The following is a 22,518-nucleotide window of genomic DNA, read 5'->3' as shown; positions in this document are numbered from 1 at the left end:
AATGTTTTCAATTTAGTAAATATAAGAAACTAATATTTATTGAGTATTTACTATGCCAGGCACCGTGTTAAACTTCTCATGCCCTATCGGGTTTAGTATTGTAATTATCTCTATTTTATACATGAAGAAGTTGAACTTAAGAAAGGATTGAGTAACCCCCTTGACACCACACAATTTGCAATTGGCAGAGCTAATCATTAAATTTTTCTTTAGTTATAGAGAATATATTTTATCTTTTTACAAATTCAGAAGAATCAACTAAAAAAACACACTTAAGTTGATCAGATAAAACAAATATGTTAAAATGGAACAGAGTTTAAAACCTGAAGGCTTTAATGTGGGACTAAAAAAACTAACTTGTCATGTAGCAGGATGTTGAGATATGTATCATATGTCAGGATATATTAAAATTGTCAGTTTTTCCAAAATAAATATATAGGTTTTTTTTTTAATATTTACTTATTTAATCTATTAGTTTGTTAAAATATTTATTTATTTTTGAGAGAGACTGAGTGTGAGCAGGGGATGGGCAGAGAGAGAGAGAGACACACACACAATCTAAAGCAGGCTTTAGGCTCTGAGCTGTCAGCACAGTTTGAACAGCTGGGACTTGAACTCACAAACTGCCAGATCATGACCTGAGCACCAGATCATGGCTGAGCCACCCAGGTGCCCTTATATATTTATTTTTAAGTAGGCTTCATGTCCAGTGCAGAGCCCAATGTGGGGCTTAAACTCAAGGCCTGAACTGAGATCAAGAGTCGGACACTTAACTGATGAACCACCCTTTTTTTTTTAAATGTTTAAAAATTTTTAAGTAGGCCAAATTAATGTATAGCTTTAATGTAATTGCAGTAAATTTCCAATATATTTTTGTTTTATACCTATACCCAATTATTTCAGAGGTTACTTATAAAATATTAAGTGTTGGGGCGCCTGGGTGGCTCAGTCGGTTAAGCAGCTGACTTTGGCTCAGGTCACGATCTCGCGGTCCGTGAGTTCGAGCCCCGCGTCGGGCTCTGTGCTGACAGCTCAGAGCCTGGAGCCCATTTCAGATTCTGTGTCTCCCTCTCTCTGCCCCTCCACCGTTCATGCTCTGTCTCTCTCTGTCTCAAAAATAAATAAACGTAGGGGTGCCTGGGTGGCGCAGTCGGTTAAGCGTCCGACTTCAGCCAGGTCACGATCTCGCGGTCCGTGAGTTCAAGCCCCACGTCCGGCTCTGGGCTGATGGCTCAGAGCCTGGAGCCTGTTTCCGATTCTGTGTCTCCCTCTCTCTCTGCCCCTCCCCCGTTCATGCTCTGTCTCTCTCTGTCCCAAAAATAAATAAACGTTGAAAAAAAAATTAAAAAAAATAAACGTTAAAAAAAATTTAAAATATTAAGGGTTGGAATAACCAAGGCAAGTTAGAAAAAAATGAAGAAAAGTGGATTGCACTGTAAGATGATAGAAAAACCTTATGGAGCTTTGGTAATTCACACTCTGTGGTAATATCAAAACAGGCTTCTGAATCAATAGAAGAAACTAAAAAGACCAGAACTGTGCTTGAGGGCAAAAAAGACTCGTCATATATTTGTTTATAAAGATTATTTTTCAAATAAGTTGGGCAAAATTTTTTAAATAAATAATAATGAAATCATTTTTAAGTAAAAAAAAAATTAAACTTACACTTCATATTTTTCTGAAGAAAACATAAGTGATTTGTTTTGTTTTGTTTTTCTGGAAAAGTGGTGTTGAGTACACAAATCAAAAATAAAATAATGAAAAATAATACATGAGAATAATTAAATAAATCAAGTCTCTTTTTAATCATACAACACCACAAATAAGAAGCAAGCAAAGTGGAAATGCTGAGATAGGAGAGCTCAGATCTTCTTGAGAGATCTAGGCTTTTGATAGTGACTTTGAAAGGTGTAAAGGGATTCCAGAAACAGGGAAAGTGAGAGTGGTGTCCTGGGAGGAATTACGTACACCCTGAATAAAGGAGTGCTGGAATTGGGGGTGCTTTTTCAGGGCACAACGGCAAGAAGTCAGGGATGGGTGGGATGCAGATTCTGTGTTTGAGGTAGTGAAAGATGAGGCAGCAGTGGTGGGTTATGACCCTAGAGTCGTGATGTCCAGGCTTAGAAATTTATGTTGAGTTGAATGTGAAGCCACTGGTACCCAACTTTGAAGGGATTAAAGTGGCCATACAGGTAGGGTGAATTAGAGACCAGTGAACCTGAAAACCAAACACGGCTTTTGAAATTATTTCAGTTAATGCAAAGAGGTATGGAGAACAAGGTCAGTGAAAATGGAGGGAGAACATTAGGGGAATTGTGCAAATTGGAATTGATTAAGTATGGAGTGGAGTAGGAATTAAGGAAGAGGAGGTGTGAAAAATGTTCCTCTGAGTAGTTGGTAATGACACATCAAAATGTCAAAATCCAGGTGTTATCATATAATTTTAAGTAGAGAAATTACCTTTATGTCATAATCCAATGCCTGTTTTTCACCTGTCATATAATAAATCCCTGATGGAATTAGGGATCTACCTGACTCATACAACTAGTTTGTTGTAAAGCAGGGACTTGAGCCAAGGCCCCAGGTTCATCCTGTCTATTCTTTAGATTTTAAAGTAAGAATCCCTTACTTTAATGTGTTGATTTTCCTGTGAAACCTTATAATTAAGCTGATATTTTTGTTTCCCAGCACAGTTGGATTAAGTAAATTGGGTCAGTGGTTTTATTTATTTGATAACTGTCTTCAGGATTTATATTATGAGGATTTATATTTACCATGAAAATATTAATACATGAGAATCTTAACAATGCTTTCAGATTACCTTAGTGGTTTGCTAACATTATCCAATTAAATCCTTCTGATTTAACTCTGCTGAGACCAGCTTGATATTGTGGCCTCCAGGGCTTTTATGGTAAGGAAATACATTCAAACTAAGAAAGTTTAAGTAAACTAGCAAACCAAGAAGCTAGAACCTGAACCCATGCTCTCTGATGCCCAGTCATAAATAGCTTTCAGTTGCAGAAAAAAAGATGTAAATTTTTTCCCTTTGGCATGATACAATTCAGGGCTGAATGAAAGCGTAATGACCAATTATTCCATGAGTTTGGAAATTTTTCTGGAAAGGATATACAGTAAATATCTTTGGCTTTGCAGTTCATACAGTTTGTTTCAAATGTTAAATTCTATCATATTGCAAAAGCAATCACAGACGATATGTAAAGGAATGGGTCCAACAAACTTTTACAAAAACTGACTGAAGGCTGGATTTGACCCATGGAGGATAGTTTACTGATCTTCTCACCCCTTAGTCTTATTCCTGAGAAGAAGCCTATAGTCCCGCTAGAGATAATTAGGTTTTTCCAAGCTCCTTCTGGCTGGAACCCAGAAATATATTTTATTTTACTGCTTTTGATTCTAATATTTTTTTCTAAAAAGCCATTTAATGATATCAGTCTAATTGATAACATTTGTGTCTTCCTCATCCTCAGCACTGTGAGGTATAAACATTATTCTAATTAGTCCTTCTGTGGTGCTCATGGAATTAGTGTAGGTAGTCAGTAATGTCTTCATTATGCTGACAGTAGTTTTTTGATTATTTTTTTCTCTGGAGATATGCAGGCATCCAGTCCCTTGTCTGTCGATCTGCCTTTCTTCAAGACTCTGTACTCTGTACAAACTATTAATAAGCAAACTCCACAGCAATTGTATCAATTTAACTTAGCAACTAAGACTCATAACAGATCACAGGAGATCTTAAAATTATTCCTTGTATCTCCTTCAATCTCATGTTCCAGGGGAGCCATGATTAAATTTATATTGATACTGCTAAATTGATACTTACAGTAAGAAATAAACATTTATATAATTGTGCTAGGTAGTTTTTCCTTCATCATTCTTTAAAAAAGGTGCAACATATTTCATAAAATAATATAATGTAAGACAACCAGATATTTTCCAAGTGCTTTTGATTTGCAGTTCAAGTATGGATTCTGCTAGCAACCTTAGTCAAAGGCCAGCATTTTACTTCTAGGTCAGAGCCCTAAGATTTGATTTTAGAAAACCTATCTTTATTGCATTTTCTGCTTCTAAAGGACTCTGTGGTTTATATTAAAATTGGCCATTTTTGTTCCTCCACAGTGCTTGGCATTTAAAATAGAAGATTAAAAACAAGATAGGAAACTTTTCTGTTTAGAGTTATCCCCTTCCAACTGTGTGTGTGTGTGTGTGTGTGTGTGTGTGTGTGTGTGTTCCGAACTTCAAATATTAACTACTTGTTAGCAATCCAACCACATTGTTTCAATTTTGAATACAATTTGACCATATACATACTTCCAATTTAGCTGATTTCTTTCCCTCCTAGAAGAGGAAGTGATACTATTTGCACACCATTATAAAATCCACCTTTAGATCCAAGAAGGAAACCATAAAATGAGCCTTAGGGTCTACTGTTTGTGTCTAAATTCTAGTTTTGCCATTTTTACTATAATAACTGAGTTCTTATATGATCCTACAGATTCGAATCCCTGGTGGTTGCTGTAGAGAAAACACAAATGTAGAATGAAACCTAATATCAGGCAGTGGTAGTGTTTTGCATTTGTAGCAGGCTTAAAGTAAATACAAAATTAAGGAGAAAAACCAGAAATTACTTCTCAATTATGTCGTAAGAATAACCTAATATTGCATTGGTATTCAGAGATGGAGTTGAAACGTATTGGGAACCTCAGAAAAAAATGGTTCGAAACTATGTATTTTGATAATCGAATGTTGAGGAGTACCGAAAAAGAAAGAAAAACATGATCAGTCCTGTGTCCTTGGATATTTTGGAAATTTTTGTAACATTTTTGAGAATATTTCGAATGATAAAATTAGGTGAAGGAAAAGAAAAAGGAGAAAAGGAGAAACTATAAGACAGAAATAAATGAACAATTAAATAAAACCAAGTTATGCTACACTTACTGTATTACATTAAAAAACAGAACAGTGTGCCTCTACTTTCATCTCTTTGGAATTAAGAAAGTACACGTTCAAGGAAACCAAAAAAGGTCAAATTTAATGGTGAGATGTTAATGCCATTATAAAGTACAGACTTGCATTATAGTTAGATTCTAAGTTTCTATCTCTATAAAATGAGTATATGGGCAGTTATCATCAATGTTGGTGTACAGTTTCATTGATCATTGTGTTGCTGAAATATAAGATGCCATGAGAAATATTTATTATTATGCTATATCTTCAATTCTTGGAAGAAATAAGTTAGTTTAGGATTGATCTGACATAGGGGCTCCTGGGTGGCTCAGTCAGTTAAGTGTCCGACTTCGGCTCAGGTCATGATCTCCTGGTTCATGAGTTTGAGCCCCACATCAGGCTTCATGCTGACAGTTGAAGCCTGTCTGGGATTCTCTCTCTCTCTCTCTCTCTCTCTCTCTCTCTCTCTCTCTCTCCCTCTTAAATAAACTATAAAAAGGTATTTTAAAAATCTTTAAAAAAGGATTGATTTGCCATAGTTTCTTTCTTATGTTCAGTGTTATGTTAAGTTACTTATGTTAACTTATGTTAAGTATTATATTCAAGAAAGGGGAGAAGTATATGTTTTCTTACACAAAAATGGCGGTACTTTTCTGGAATATGGACTTAGCATCGATTGCTTATTTATATATTTTACTCATTTCTTGAGCTCGAGAGTACCTTTACATTCAGATTTTTATATTATCACCAAAGGATTCTTTAAATGTTATTACAAGCTATAGTTTTAGATTAGAAGCATTTATTTAAATACTCATAATTGGTCACTTTGGGCCAAAGTCCATTTCAGCTTCTGGAGTAAAAAACAGGTTTACTGCACACCTCAAGTATCTTAGATACTTTAAGCAGAATAGAGTTTAGAATGAGTTTTTGTGAATAACAAAACTATTTTCCAAGTGAATTTTACTTCAGGTAGGTACATTTCTCATGTTAGTTTGGCTCTACTTTTAGTGTAACCAAGAAGAGTTAATTATTTGAAAAACAAACTCTTGTTATAAAGCAGTAAGAAAATTATCCCTCCTAGAGTTGTTCTTGAATTATCTGAATTATCTCCACAAAAAGCAGCATCACTTCAAAACAAAGTACAAAATAAGGGGTCATGTGCAAGATCTTCTAACTTAAAAGGTCTTTGAATATATATTCTTGGATCTAGAGAAGCATAATGACATCTGTCTTTGATTATACTTACATGGACAAATTCAAATTTTAGAGCTGTATTTAAAACATTTCAACATACACAATGATATTATGTTCTTGGAACATGGCACATGGTGGTAATTTTTAACATAATTATAGATGTCTGGTCGTCTTTGAAATAAATTATTAAAAAGAAGACGTTCATGGCAAAATCAGAATTTCTCATGGTTTAAGTCATATTTATCTTAAAACATTCAAAACAAACTATTTGAATAAAGATTTCTGTTTGTTTCAATATTGTTTAAACTACTTCTACAGAAACTTGGCTTTGATTGCTAAAATGTTTAGTTTAACTGTTGACATGGTGGTTCTATATTGTCAGACATCAATGAGAATGAGAAAATATTTTCTTTCTTTGGGGCATTTGTCAAGAAACTATATTAAGGGTATACTAACAGAAAAAAGAAAAAAAAAAAAAGAATTAGCTATGAGTCTGTTTTCTTTGTAGTCCCGGATTCCTAATCTCCAGCAATCAAGTTAGCGTGTGCGGTAACAATCGTTTTTGTCTTTGTGTCGTTTTGCTCCAACTTGCAGATCGTTTTAAATTTTACCACGATGGACCTATACAAGAGCAGCTTGTGCTGGTATGACTACATTGAAGTAAGAGATGGCTGCTGGAGGAAATCGCCCCTCCTTGGTAAGACAGTATTTACCCTCTATGTGGCCACACATATAGTCTGTCCTGCCCAAAGTAGATTGTTTCGTTTTGTTTTAATTGTTTTAATTTTTACTTATTTCTGAAAGAGAAAGGGTGCGAGCTGGGGAGGGGTAGAGAGAGAGGGAGACACAGAATCCTCAGGCAGGGTCCAGTCTCTGAACTGTCAGCACAGAGCCCAACATGGGGCTTAAACTCACGAACCGTGAATTTGTGACCTGAGACAAAATCAGATGCTTAATCAACTGAGCCACCCAGGTGCCCCCCAGAGTAGATTCACTCAAGAGTTATCTTAGAGTTAACAATGTATGGGGTGCACATTTTAATTTCTATCGTACTCTTTTCAACTTCAGCAAAAATACGAATAAGTAGATTGATTTTAAAGTAGCTTACATTATGAGGAAATACTTGGATCCGAGTATAACGATTTAGAATAGCTTTCGCCTATATATTTTTAATTTGAGCATTATTGTTTTAACGCAGAAACCAGATCGATTATGTGAGTGTGCTTATAAGTGTTTTGTTTTGTTTGCTAAGGCAGTAGAATGTGAGCTGTTAGCTACATGTTTGGTGGCTGATTTCTTATGCCACGCATGTTAGCCCTTCCTCTAGGCGTCACAGTTTTGCTTCTCAGAAAGTTTTTTGTGGCTGAGAAGAGCCATTTGTACTTTGTATCATAAATTGTAGCTCATATTTGGTGCTTACAAAAGTGGACTGCCAAAGTTTAACCACAGACCACACCATTAACTTGCATGAGGCACTTTACTGTTGCCCTCTGTTTTACTTAAAGGTGAGTGCTGTTGTGAGCGTGTATCTACTCTCTCTTTATATACGTTTTTTGAAATGGTAACTCTGCCTTTATTTTTAGGAGTAGCTCTGTTCAGTTGTGTTTATGTGCCATACAGATCTTTTTTCTTAACATCTAAAACCTGCTGAATGGACGCTGTTGTAGTCAAAAGTGTGTTAAAAGCCTTAATAAGTCCAAGAGATTCTAGAAGTGTTTAAAAATAAGGAAAAAATAAAGAGTTGAACTAGTTTGATAAGTTAGATTGAGGAACACATTGTCTTGAACACTTAGTTTCTTAGTCTAGGTGAAGCAGTTTGTTATGTGTGTACGTGTGTTCATAAGAGCCCATTTCATTAAATTCATATTGAAGAACCAAATCCAAGGCTATGTATTGAAGCACACTTTTTTTTTAGGATGCTATAAGTCTATAGTATGCTTCAGGATATGCTTCAGTATATAGTGGCTCACCAGACTGGTTCAACCTGATCGTGGTTTTCTGTGGAAAGGTTTTCGCACTCTTTCCCCCAAGACCTGATCCTTAAAGTATAGCCATCAGATTGGCAACATCAGAATCACTTGCTAGAAATGTAGATATTCAGGTTCTACTCCATTCTTTCTGAATTAGAGACTGTATCTTTCCATACTCGCTGGCATTTCTTATGCACATTACAGTTTAAGAAACACTACTCTCTTTTGCATGTCCCTAATTTACTTTGCCATTTAGGAAGACGCTTCTTCATCAGTTGTTTCTTAGTATGAATTTAAGTTGACTACCATTTTTCATTTACTAAACTTATGTATGACATCCCTGCCAGGGGCACACAAAAATGGGTGACAATGTATTGTTTGTAAAATTATTTCGTGTGGATTGCTCTATTCAATCATTTTGTCCTCATATGGAAATTTAAAGCACAGTAGCAGACATACAGCGAGCCAATAAATACTTGTAGAAGGTTGAGGGAAGAAAGAAGGAATGACAGGTATTATAATATTCATTTGGTATTATACTCCGCTGTGGATACACAATTAGAAAATAATCACAACTCACACCCAGGTCTTCAGGTCCTGTTTGCCAACCTGTCTACTGCACTACAGATTATAACTTTATTTATGAGATGGAATATGCCAGTAGTGTAAGATCCTTGAAGCAGTATGTGGGTCTCCCCGATGGGTCGTCATTGAGCCGAACTAGACCAAGAACTCCACTTCGGGCTGAGACACATCGTTAACCAAGTTACTATACTCTACAGTGACCGCTCTGATCTCAGATCATTTGTACCTTTTTCTGTTCTCCATGAAAGAATAGTCCCAACCTTAATGTATTGTCTGTCCTTTTACAAATATGTCTTTTGCACTAGCTGTTTCTTAATTCTGTAGACCATGATACTGACATCAGCCAGCCAATCTGAGGATGGTATGTTCCTGTATTTTATAAATAGATTTGAAGAGATTATTTTATTTGTATACCTTTATTAAGTAAATATTAAGCATACTTCTAGCTCTAGTTACTCAGGATAGAGTATAGGAACCAAGTCAGGCTATATATAATGTGTATATACATATGTACATATAATTATATATATATATATATATATATATATATATATATATATATATATATATAATTTGTAGCTAGAGTGGAAAGCAACTAGAATATAGAGTCATATTTAGGAGTCTCTCTTTATTCTTTTATTTCTTTTAGGTAGATTCTGTGGGGACAAGTTGCCTGAAGTTCTTACCTCTACAGACAGCAGAATGTGGATTGAGTTTCGTAGCAGCAGTAATTGGGTGGGAAAAGGCTTTGCAGCTGTCTATGAAGGCAAGTCACATTAAATTTTAGAGATTACTTCCCCTTAGATCTCTTAGCAGAGATGTCCTTTCTCTCAATGTCATTAGAATGATATTGTAACCATATTTTAATTATGAAGTTTTCTAAATCTGGGTTATAATATCCACAAGACTGATTTTAAGAAAACTACTTAGTCCATTTAAATTGCAAGAAGAACCTGTTTTTTGATACCAGTGATAGAGTAGCATATAAATGTACGCAGGGGTATGTGAGGGGAAAATGGCACAAGAGCTCTTAAATTTCCATTTGTTTCCATGATAGTATTAAAATGTCATGAAGAAATTATGATTTTTCCTTTGTACTAGATTTGTGTCTAGTTGGTCCCTATACTGCTGAAATTCTCTGTCATAGGAAACTGCACAGAAAGCAATTGTACACATTTCTAGGGCATGCTTTGTCTAAGTGGGAGAGTTAGCATTCAAGGGAGAATTTACTAGATGCTTTGTCCTATACTTCTCTAAAACAATAAACTGGCATTGTGCGTCCGGGCTTTAAAAGCAGCCCTTTTCTTGCCAGGTTGTGGGCTGAAGAGACCTTTCTTGCTCCTGCCTCTGCTAGCACACGAGTTTAGGTAATGTAGAAGACAGAAGATTTCTGCTTCCCTTAAACTTTTGAATAAACGGAAGCATTTTGTTTTAGAGATTAACTGTATGGCAGTGAAGAGGGTTATTTGGATGAGGCCACAGATGTTGAGCACATGATGCTAGCCTACTGCCAGAGGCCCAGAGAGTTCTGTGGAGCGTCTCTCTTGATCAACTATTTTACCTAAAGGTCAAAAGACTGTAAGAACCAGTTCAGGGAATCATACAGAGTATGATAGAATATTCTGTCGCATAGAATACATTTACAGAATCTCCAAAGGTTTTTAAAAGTTAAAAAAAAATGCTGTCTTTTACAAAGATGTAAATAAATAGTGACCAAAAAAATCCTACAGTCCCCTGCTGTTATCTAATATTTATAGTTAACTGACTACGTTTTTGCCATCTAAATATTTACAACAGTACAACCAGCCAACTTTGATTTTTATAACCTGGTCTTTGTGTACTCAGCCACAGGCACTGAACTAAAATGTTATCTCAGAAGAAAATGAAAACAGAATGGCACTTCTGGGTTTATTTATTTGATTATTTTTGCCCTCAGCAATCTGTGGAGGTGAGATACGTAAAAACGAGGGACAGATTCAGTCTCCTAATTATCCTGATGACTACAGACCGATGAAGGAATGTGTGTGGAAAATAACAGTGTCAGAAGACTACTATGTCGGATTGACCTTTCAGGCCTTTGAGGTAAAGTCTTTTGGGCAACCTTCACGGAACATATCCTCCATAAATGACAGTGCCATTTAAGGGGATCCTCATTAAATGAGCAGAGAACCAGAGAATCCACTTTTCAATCAGCAGAGAAGCAAGGGATTGCCTATAAAATGTAACATCAAGAGTGAAAGAGGTGGTTTTTTTTCTTTCCTTCTTTCCTCTTGTTGCAGACATTTTCAAGAAGATCAAAGTGAGTTTACGTTAACTGTGCCATTTGAATTAGAATGTTTGAAGTGCTGACCACAGTTTCTTTTGACAAATGCACAGGCTTCCTTCCCAAGACTGCTTGAAGAGTCCATTAAATAATAGAACTTTTACTTCTCTTGTAAACTAAGAGGTTAAAAGGTAGACCCTCGTTTTTTATTGTTGTTGTTATGGAGAAAATCCCTTCTTCACCTTTTTACCATTAGGCAGAAAACTGTTCCTATCAGAAATAGAGATTTGAGTGTTTTTCGCCTTTGATTTCATCAAAAATGTGTATCGGGGAGGAGATCAGCACCAACGTTGCGTTCTGAGATGAGGGAACAATAAACCAAAGGTTAGTCAGGATTCTGGAGCAAAGTCTGGGCTCCAAACTACCCAGCTGGCTGATGAGTCATTTTGGTGGGGCTGGCGGAACTTATTTCAGATTCGAAACCAGCAGATGGGGACATTTGTCAAGAACTCCATGGTATTTTATATCAAAGAGTTGGCCTGGAAATTAGACCCCAAGGTGAAGTGGGAAGGAATAATGAGGTGGTGTGAGTAGGGGCAGACAGGGGTCGGAGATCTAGATGCCATAATTGGAGATTATTTCTTCACTGATTAGAAGGCTGGTTCTCTGTCCAAGCAGTCAGAAGGCTGAAGAGAACCCCATCCTCTGCCAGAGTATCCTTGCCACTGAGTGCAGTGAGTGTAGTGGTGTCTCTGTCTCCGTGGCAGAAACACCAGGGGAGTCCAGGCATCACCCATGAGCCCAGAGACTCTCTCGCCTCCACGTGCAGGCTGTGTAATACGTTTCTTTGGTACTTACCTCTACCCCTTTGCATGTGCCATTTAACTTCCCAGACATACTTCCTTTTATCGTGAAAAAATCGTCTTCTCTTATGTGATCATGAGATTGTATTATATGCTCCTGGTAATTTTGCATTGCTGGAAAACTTAATTCTTGAAATTATTTGACTCGTATTTGAATTTTGATATTTAAAAAAAAAATTCAGTGTTTATTTTTCAGAGAGAGAGGGAGACAGAGACAGAGTGTGAGTGGGGGAAGGGCAGAGAGAGAGGGAGACACAGAGTCCAAAGCAGGCTCCAGGCTCCAGAGCTGTCAGCACAGAGGCTAATGCGGAGCTCGAACCCACGAACCATGAGATCATGACCTGAGCTGAAGTTGGACGCTTAACCAACTGAGGCACCCAGGTGCCTGGAATTTTCTTATTTTCATGGGTCAGTAATATGGCAACAATTATTCAAATAGACCACCTTATTGTTAACAGTAAACTAAGACTGCATAAGATTCACCTCCTATTTAGACCAAAATAGCCAGTTCAGTGAAAAATTATCTACCTAGGACTGCTTTATTTGTATTTTTGTGATGTCGCAGATAATTAAGAGATGAGCTCTCTTTTAATATATAATTGAATGTTTTATGCAATTTTATTACAGAAGTGTTTTCAGTGGAGGCATATAAAACTAAGTTCCATGCACCCAAAAACTGAGATACAATTTCTGAGATACAGGAGGCTTAGCTGGTTTGCAGTCATTATTTATTTATTTTTTTAAGGCCAATATAGTTACAGCGATATTCTTCAACAATAGGATAGTGTAATGACTGGAAAGATTTACATCTCAGTCACTTAGAACCATAGCTGACACAGAGTGTTTGCTTAAGGAATACTTATTGATTGAGTGAGTGAATAAATTGTTACTGAGATTTGGGATTGGGGAAAAGTCCTGTCATAGTTTGGCTGACAGTACATTTTATCTATTATTTCTAGGTTTCTGTCCATCCTTATATTTCTTCCTCCTCTTTAATATACTGGACATATTTAAATATCAGATAGGTCTCTCATCTTTAAATGACCAAAACCAAACCTTTGATTGTCTTGTGCCGCTCACTAACCCACTCTTCTTCAGTCTTCCCTATTTTCGTATTTACTATTTCAGTGTGTCACTATTTACTCAAGGAATACCTGATTCCAATATTTCCCTTAAACCCCGAGGACAATCGATTAGCATATTTCATTTGCTTTGTCTTCAACAATGACCCATACATGACCACTTTATCCCACTTTCTGGCAGCTACTCGGTTCTCACCGCTACTCCTTCTCTTGGAGCTTAGTGAGAGCCTCACGTCTCTACTTTTGCCCCACGTATCCTGATCTCCACACAACAACCAGAGTGATACTTTTACAGTGTGAGTTAGGTCATAACACTAGGCTTAAATTCTTTCAGGAGTTTTCCGTTACACCTAAAATAGAACCCAGACTGAAGGATCATAGCCCAAGGCAACTCATGATTGGTCCCAAGTTCCTCTTACTCTCTCTGAGCCAGCCCCTCTGGTCTTCTTATCTCTGATGCTCTTAACACCTCTAAATCCGTGCTTTTATTCCTCTCATTTCATTTGGATCTCTGCTTTATCATCACTTACTTAAAAAGTCCTTGCTTAGTAACTCTAAATATCAAAATTCAAATACGAGTCAAATAATTTCAAGAATTAAGTTTTCCAGCAATGCAAAATTATCAGGAGCATATAACACAATCTCATGATCACATAAGAGAAGACGATTTTTTCACGATAAAAGGAAATATGTCTGGGAAATTAAATGGCACATGCAAAGGGGTAGAGGTAAGTACCAAAGAAACATATTACACAGCCTGCACGTGGAGGTGAGAGAGTCTCTGGGCTCATGGGTGATGCCTGGACTCCCCTGGTGTTTCTGCCATCGAGACAGAGACACCACTCTCTCCCTCTCTCTCTCTCTCTCTCTCTTTATATATACATATGTATATATATATGTATATATATACATATATATACACCTTATATATGTATATGTATATATATTTATGTATATGCATATACATATACACATATATATGTATATGTATATATATATTTATGTATATGTGTATATATATATATATATTTTTTTGCCTACAATTGTCTATAAACCAGTCTTCTGTTTTATTTTAGTTCATTGGACTTATAACTACTGGAATTTGTGTTATGGGTCTGTTTGTTTACATGGTTACTGTCTCTCTCACTAAAGTATGATCACCAAAGGGTAGGGATCTTAATCTGTCTTGTCAATTACCATATCTCCAGCACCACCAGATGTGTGATTAATACATGATAACGGGAGAGATGAAAGAATGGGTGGATTATAGGTAAGGGAGTGTGTGAATGCATGATTATTGGTGGGTGGAAATTAATATATTCTTCCTTTATCAAAGATACTAATGTTTCTATGTAGAGGGAAACAAGTTTAGATAGGTAGGTAAGAAAAATTTGGATTATGTGGACCTGATATGCCATATAGCTCAATTTAGACTAGATCCTAGGTTCTAAGAAATTGAGAAGTGACAAGGAATTTAGAGATGTTCTAATATATCATCTAAATCTTTTAGATATGCAAGTGAACTTATGCCATTAACCTAGTATCATATAAGTCAGTACTAAACCACCATCAAAATCCAGGTATAGTCAATATTCATTTTTTACAGATTCTATATTTTCAAATTTTCCTACTAACTAAAATTAATTTGTAACCCCCAAATAAATACTCATGGTTCTTTCTGGGTCACTCATGGACATGCACAGAGTTGCAAAATATTTGAGTCATCTGACATGCACATTCCCAGCTATGATGTGCCTTATGGAGAAATGTATGTGTTATATAAACATTGTTCAGGCATGCGTTATAATGCAGTTGCCTGTGAGTTGTATTCATGAATTGGCAATATATTAAGGTGTCTTTCAACAGAAACACACATAAAACAAGGCTGTATATTGATTGGTTGACAAAAATTTTGTGACTAGAAGCTCACAAGAACCTAATTCTGTAGTTTTCCAGGAACAAGAAATCAGTATTCACTAATTCAGTGTTTTTAGCAACTTTATATAACTAACTACCATGAAAACTGAGAATCAACTGGTTATATGTTTTTAATTTGTTCTGGTGCTTATTAGGTGATTTGTTTCATTTAGTTAATTGTATCTGTTTATGTCAATTTATTTTTATTTATGTAATATATTTTCAATCTTCAGCTTATACATTTTATATTGAAGATGTATAATTAAAAAAAAAAAAACCAGCCCTGACCACTTCATAGTGTTTTGTGGTTTTATCTGACAAACCAGTTTTTTATCAGTCTTTGCCTTTTTTCAAAAACTGTGTCTGTTTTTATAACTGTTTTATTCTCTATGGTACACTCTCCCCTTTCAGGTAAAAGGGACTTTAAGATAAATTTGCCCATCATTTTGTTGACGTCTACAGTAAAGAACTTACTAGTTATCTATTATTTATACCTTTCTATGAATTTATGTCATGATTTTACCTCTCCTAATGCTACTTAGATTTTAATGTAGGTACAGAAAGAAAATATGAACAAGTGTCTTTATTAATGAATTTCAGTTATCTTTGAGCAAGAAAGGATACTATCTGGAGGCCAATAGAGTCCTGATACTTCTGTAATTATATTTGGGAAGCTTTTTCCTCTCTAGTAGTTACTGGTGCGTTGCTTCGTAAGGCCGATACGGAAGTGGGTTTGTACATGATTGTTTATCATGTCAGACATCATTTTGGAGTTATTTGTAAAGAAATCTCTGTACTGCTATTTAACTGGAGCACTTTCAGTGTGCAGAAATACAGAAGAGAAAAAGTTTGGGAGACTGGAAATGTTTATACTAACAACTTCAAAGAAACGTCAATAAAGCAGAAAAGAAGTGAAATAAACCCAGAGCTTACTTATGTTTACATTGAAATCCCACATCATTAATTTAAGTGGGATTAAGTTTGAGGTACTTGTCAACCTTTCTAGACACGCTGATTTGGTTATACTTCCCTTATGAAAATCGCAAATGTTTAATAGTCTTACCCATCACTACTGCAAGCTGTAAACTATACACAAAAGTTCTTATCTTGATACTTTGTGGCTTGCCCAACTAAAAGTAATCCTTTAATTCTTCTAAATAATTTATATTGGTTAAGTTAAGTAGTCTTTTAAATGACCTAGGAAGCCAAGACAAAGAGATCTTAATTAGTTAACATTTTTCTGTTCACATTGTACTATTTGGCTAAGAATATATCTTGATTAATGACTTCAAAGAGAATTAAGTAGCTCTTCAGATTTATGGTTGAAGCTTTAGTTCTACTCTGAAAGATTAGCTTGTGTTCATTTCCAATAACCTGCTCGAAGTCACACAATTCATAATTGGTAGCACTATGACTGAAATCAGTTCCACAGCCTGTGCACTCTTGAGCCCACATCCTGGTAGCAGAGAGAGGCATCTATATTCTCTCATAGTATTAATTCTTTCCCTTTATGACTATCTTCATTTGTGCACTTGTGTTGTTTAATCAACACGTGTTTGTCATTCAGGGACATGTCTGTTTTATTCTCCACCGTTTATTCACTGTCAAGTGTATATTTCCAGGCATTAGTAGGTTTTTAGTAAATATTTATTAAATTAAAGAGTTAAAAATACTTGTGTAATGAAAGAAAAAAATCCAAGTGGCAGCATTAAAAAACCCAAGTCACATGAAAATAGAACTAATGCAGAGCCATGATTTTCATTTTCACACGGTTGGACGTATATATATTTTCTCTGTTTTTGACCTGTGATGATCTAGTATTAATATTAAATATTTAATAGTAATAGTAAAATAATATTAAATAGTGAAATATGAAATATGATAGTAGCAAAATAATGATCTATTGTTAAGCCTTTCTTTTTTTTATTCAAAATTCATTTTGTTGATAGCATTATGTCTCAAACTTTACTGGATTTTTTTCCCATTATTAAAATTAATTCATTTTTATTTTTATGTTTTTAACAAAAGAAAATCAAATTTAGTAGTGTACTTATGGGGAATCCACACAGACAATGAACTTCTTCTGAATTAGTTTATTTTTAATGGTAAATGCTAATCTACATTGTTTTTTAGTCATATTTTTCTTAAAAATTTTTTCCTGCAAAGCAAAAAGTAATGACTTTAGCATCGTTCCCTGTGTATAAGATTTTAAATTATATTATTTTTAAAAGTTTAATCACTTATGTAGTGGATTACATTAATTATGTTTTAGAACTAGTCTAACAGTCATAGGAGACACTTGTTTTCCTTAGTATGGTAAAATAAATATAACATAAAATTTACTATCTTAACCATTTTTTTAAGTTTATTTATTTATTTTGAGAGAGAGAGAGAGAGAGAGAGAGAGAGAGAGAGAGAGAGAGAGTGTTAGCAGGGGAGGGTCAGAGAGAGAGACAGAGAGAACCCCAAACAGGCTCCACACTGTCAGCACAGAGCTTGAACTCACGAACCGAAGCCGATAATGACCGAAGCCGAAACCAAGAGTTGGACATTTAACTGACTGAGCCACCCAGGTGGTCCTACCTTAACCATTTTTAAAGTGTGCAGTTCATTAGTGTTAAGTACATTCACATTGTTGTACAACCAGTCTCCAAAACTCTTTTCACCTTGCAAAACAGAAACTCTGTGCTCAGAAAACAACCCCCTTTCTCTCCTCCCCCCCGACTTTTGGCAACAACTTACCTACTTTCTGTCACTATGAATTTGACTACTCTAGGTACCTCATGTAAGTGGACTCATTCACTTCTTGCCTTTTTGTGACTGGCTTATTTCACTCAGTGTAATATCCACAAAGTTCATCCGTGTTGTAGCACATGAAATGATTTCATGCCTTTGTAAGGCTAAATAACATTCCATTGTCTATATATTTGACATTTTGTGCATTCATTCATCCATTGATGGACATCTGGATTATTATGACCTTTGATTATTGTGAATAATGCTGGTATAACCATGAATGTGTAAACATCTCTTTGAGACCCTGCTTTCAGTTTTTTTTAGGTATATACCCAGAAATGTATTTCTGGGTTGTTGAATCAAGCAGATTGTTGAATCTGAACAATTCAGATTGTTGAATCAAGCAGAGAATTTTTCAATCCATTTCACTTTTTCAGGGACATGGGAGAGCTTTTATTGAAAGCTTTTATCGAGAAGTTTTGGAGTTTTCAGAGATTTTTACAAATAACTAGGTAGATGTTTTTGCAATGTTTATTTGGAAAGTTGATTATAAAATGAAGGAAAAGTGTGCAAATGGGTCCTAAGCCTGTGCACGATCCCTTCTTTTGAGGCTGGCTTTTCCTTCCGTGTCAAAGCTCACTCACATGCACTGAGTACAAAGCTCTGCGTGTGTTTGTAGTTTTGGAATGAGAGGCTGACTACTGTAGGTTACATTTAATTGATTTGGGTTCTTGCTAAATAAACGTCACTCGGCTTTTACATGCTTCCTCTCTAACATGCCAGGACAGGCATGAGCGCCCACGTAGTAATGAAACGTAACATTAACCCCTTCTGGCTGGTCTTGGTAGTCATTCTTCCTTTTGTGTGTGTTTGGATCTACTTCCAATATCATTTAAACACAGTTTTCCAAAAACTGTTCAGAGCTTACTGTCACATTCGTTGTATCCTATGTGTACATATTAGGTCTGTTTACATTATGATAACCTTGCCCCATTTGAATATGGTTTATGCTCTGATTATCTTAAAGTCTGTGATAAATCAGCATCATCATTATCAAACCACATTTATTATATGTGTAATTGTGCATGACATTGCGTTCAGGTTCCAGATATGAACTGTGTCTGTGATGTAATTCAAGAAGAAACTACTTTTCCTTTTCTTTTCTTTTTTAACATTTATTTATTTTTGAAAGAGAGGGAGACAGAGTGTGAGCAGGGAAGGGGCTGAGAGAGAGGGAGACACAGAATCCGAAGCAGGCCCCAGGCTCTGAGCTGTCAGCACTGCCCGACAAGGGGCTCAAACCCACGAACTGTGAGATCATCACCTGAGCCGAAGTCAGTCGCTTAACCAACTGAGCCATCCAGGCGCCCCTCTTTTTTTCTGTTTTTATAAATCTTTGACTTTGGTGTTCTTTCTCCTCATGGAGCTTACTGATATAACACCAGTGCACTTATCAACTCTTTAGTTTCAATCATATTTATTTCTGTCTATCTGTTCTGTGTATTTATGAAGTAATTGATATAGCTGGAGAAAATGTTACACAAATGACATAAATAAGAGAACTCAAACTTTCATTTGTGCTCACCCTCATTACTGTTGTGTAGATGTAGTTGAAGAGGCATAATTATAATTAACACCAATAGAGCAGAGTCATTATGCTCACATTGCAATCAGGATTAAGGCAGTTAAACTGGAAAAATATGTAAACAAAGAGCATTGAGATCATTGATAAGATATTTAGAAGTGTTGTTATACAGGGATAATATCATAAATGTCATATATATAAGGCAACTTTTATTTTGTAAGCAGTTGAACAGCTGTGGCATTTACTCTGTAAGAATACAGTATATGTTTCTGTTTTGTTAGCCTTAACACCAAGTGCGTGATATTTAATAAGTAATATGTAATTCATAAATAGATACTAGTAGAATAGAATTAATCCTAAAATCGGCCATTTTGATGCATTTCACCCATGAAGTATTTGCACTTTGTGTATCGTATAAAATATTTAAACCTCTACTTGTTGACTAAGTAACCTGAATATGCAGGTACTTTAAATTAAAATTTAGAAGGATCTGTTATATATCTGTTGCAAGAACAGAGTAAGTTTTATGTGCAGGGAAATATCCATTATCCTATTTCTTTTGAATCACTGAAGAAGTATAAATGTTTTGGCTTCTTTTTCGGTAGTGTCTATCTTGTTTTCTTCCTTGTTAAAATAGTAATTTTGAAAAACAGTTATCTACTCAAAGTAGTGATTGAAAACCAATTCTTTTTTTTTTTTTTTTTTTTTTTTGGGACAGAGAGAAACAGAGCATGAACGGGGGAGGGGCAGAGAGAGAGGGAGACACAGAATCAGAAACAGGCTCCAGGCTCCGAGCCATCAGCCCAGAGCCTGATGCGGGGCTCGAACTCACGGACCGTGAGATCGTGACCTGGCTGAAGTTGGACGCTTAACCGACTGCGCCACCCAGGCGCCCCTGAAAACCAATTCTAATTAACCTTCTTATTTTTACTCAGTATGGCCTATGATATGAAGCAATTTTATTTTTCTTAGTTGACTTTTGAAAAGCAGCTTCTTTCTTTGTTGTGTGTTCTCACTTCTTTTCTTCTTCTAATTCATTCTTTTTCTTCTCTTCCAAAATGATTCGTGAGTCAGGAGCAGTTCTTTCTGTGCTGCTCAAGCAGGTGAGGAGAGGTTGGCTTTCTGACACCTTTGGTTCTTTTCCCTACAGTTAGTCACTAGTTCCGTGTTGTTATTTATTCTTTTATCAATACCTGGAGAGTTGGGGATATTTATTTATGTGTTCCTTTGACTGAAGGAAAAGCCTTAGGCATCTGGAAATGTTCTCATATTTATAGAGAACTCTGATTTTGAAAGGAGTAGGGGCACCTGGGTGGCTCACTTGGTTAAGCATCTGACTCTTGATTTTGGTGCAGGCCATGATCTCACAATGTGAGATTGAGTCCTCCTGCATCAGCATCGAGTCCCCTCATTGGGTTCCGCTCTGGGTATGGAGCCTGCTTAAGATTCTCCCCCTCTTCCTCTCCCTCCGCCCTCCCCTGCCTATGCTACTTCTCACACTTCTTATTTCACTGAATAGTTTTCCATAGAATTTATTAGTCGCTAATATTTTATGATTTAATTGTTTATCCTGTTTGTTATCCCTTTGCTCTCTACCCACCAGTAACGTGTAAGGTCCAGGAGGGTAAGGCTCTTTGTCATTTTGCTGAAGGATGCATACCATATAGTTATGGGTTCATTTTTGGCTCCTCTCTTCGGTTCCGTTGATTTATGTGTCTGTTTTTGTACAGTACTATACTGTATACAGGCTTTGTAATACAGCTTGAAGTCTGGAATTGTGATGCCTCCAGCTTTGTTTCTCTTTTTCAGGATTGCTTTGGCTATTCGGGGTCTTTTCTGGTTCCATACAAATTTTAGAATTCTTTGTTCTAGCTCTGTGAAGAATGCAGGTGTTGTTTTGATAGGGATTACATTGAATGTGTAGATTACTTGGGGTAGTATAGACATTTTCACATAATTTTTCTTCCAGTCCATGAGCATGGAATATTTTTCCATTTCTTTGTGTCTTCTTCAATTTCTTTCATGAGTGTTCTATAGTTTTTGGAATACAGATCTTTTACCTCTTTGGTTAGGTTTATTTCTAGGTGTCTTTTTGTTTTTAGTGCAATTATAAATGGTACCGATTCTTTGCAAGACACGCAAATGGCTAAGAGACACATGGAAAAATGTTCAACATCACTCATCATCAGAGAAATACAAGTCAGAACCACAATGAGACCACCTGAGACCTGTCAGAATGGCTAAAATTAACAACACGGGAAACAACAGATGTTGGTGAAGATGCATTAGAGGGGAACCCCCTTATGCTGTTGGTAGAAATGCAAGCTGGTGCAGCCACTCTGGAGAACAGTGTGGAGGTTCCTCAGAAACTTAAAAATAGAACTACCCTGCGACTCAGCAATTACATTACTAGGTATTTATCCAAAAGATACAAAAATACTGATTTGAAGAGGCACACCCGCCCCAATGTTTATAGCAGCACTACTAACAATAGATAAATTATGAAAAGAACCCAAATGTCCATCAACTGTGAATGGCTAAAGATGAGGTATATACACACACACACACACACACATACACACACACACACACACACACACACACACACACACACACACTGGAATATTACTCAGCCATACAAAAGAATACAGTCTTGCCATTTGCAATGATGTGGATGGAACTAGAGTATACTATACTAAGCAAAATAAGTCAGAGAAAGACAAATACCATATGATTTCCCTCATATGTGAAATGTAAGAAACAAAACAGATGAACATTAGGGAAGGGAAGGAAAAATAAAATAAGGTAAAAACAGAGAGGGAGGCAAACCATAAAAGACTCTTAACTGTAGAGAACCAACTGAAAGTTGCTGGAGGGAGGTGTATGGGGGAAGCCTAAATGGGTGATGGGTATTAAGGAAGGCACTTGTTGGGATGAGACCTGGGTGTTACATATATAAGTGATGAATCACTGGGTTCTTCTCCTGAAACCAGTACCGCAGTATATGTTAACTAACTTAAAGTTAAATAAAATCTTGGAAAGAAAAAAAAAAGATTGCATAGCAAGCAGTGAGAAGAGTGCCTAAAATAGAATAACCACTGAATATTTGTTGGAGGAGTGAATGAATCCTGATTTGTGATTGGGAAAAGGAAAGCTGCAAATGTGGTGATTAGTTCTGACCTAATCTGTGTTTCAAAGTCTGTTTTTTCTATTTGTTCTCGTGCTTTCTTATTTGAAGCCTGTCATTGTTAATGTATTGACAGATCAGCAAGTGATGAAATAGATTCTTCAACCAACTTTACCAGCAGTTGTGGTTCCATTCAGGTTGTGATTCCATGGAATGAATGTATTTCCTGAC

At 36.1% G+C, this 22,518-nt stretch overlaps 1 protein-coding gene across 5 annotated transcripts in view; it reads left to right on the top strand.

The window, feature by feature from the left end:
• TLL1 (tolloid like 1) overlaps positions 1-22,518 on the top strand; it is a 213,917-nt gene that overhangs the window by 144,651 nt on the left and 46,748 nt on the right. For all 5 annotated transcript variants that reach the window (XM_023252694.2, XM_023252695.2, XM_045055704.1 and 2 more), the window contains 3 exons: positions 6,754-6,856; positions 9,364-9,480; positions 10,651-10,796. In XM_023252694.2, coding sequence (XP_023108462.2) covers positions 6,754-6,856; positions 9,364-9,480; positions 10,651-10,796 — 366 coding nt within the window. The remainder of the gene's footprint in view (positions 1-6,753; positions 6,857-9,363; positions 9,481-10,650; positions 10,797-22,518) is intronic.

The sequence above is a fragment of the Felis catus genome, chromosome B1, assembly GCF_018350175.1.
Source record: "Felis catus isolate Fca126 chromosome B1, F.catus_Fca126_mat1.0, whole genome shotgun sequence".
NCBI lineage: Eukaryota > Metazoa > Chordata > Mammalia > Carnivora > Felidae > Felis > Felis catus.
The sequence above is the reverse complement of the archived record's forward strand: the minus strand, read 5'-3'. Positions and strand labels throughout refer to the sequence as shown.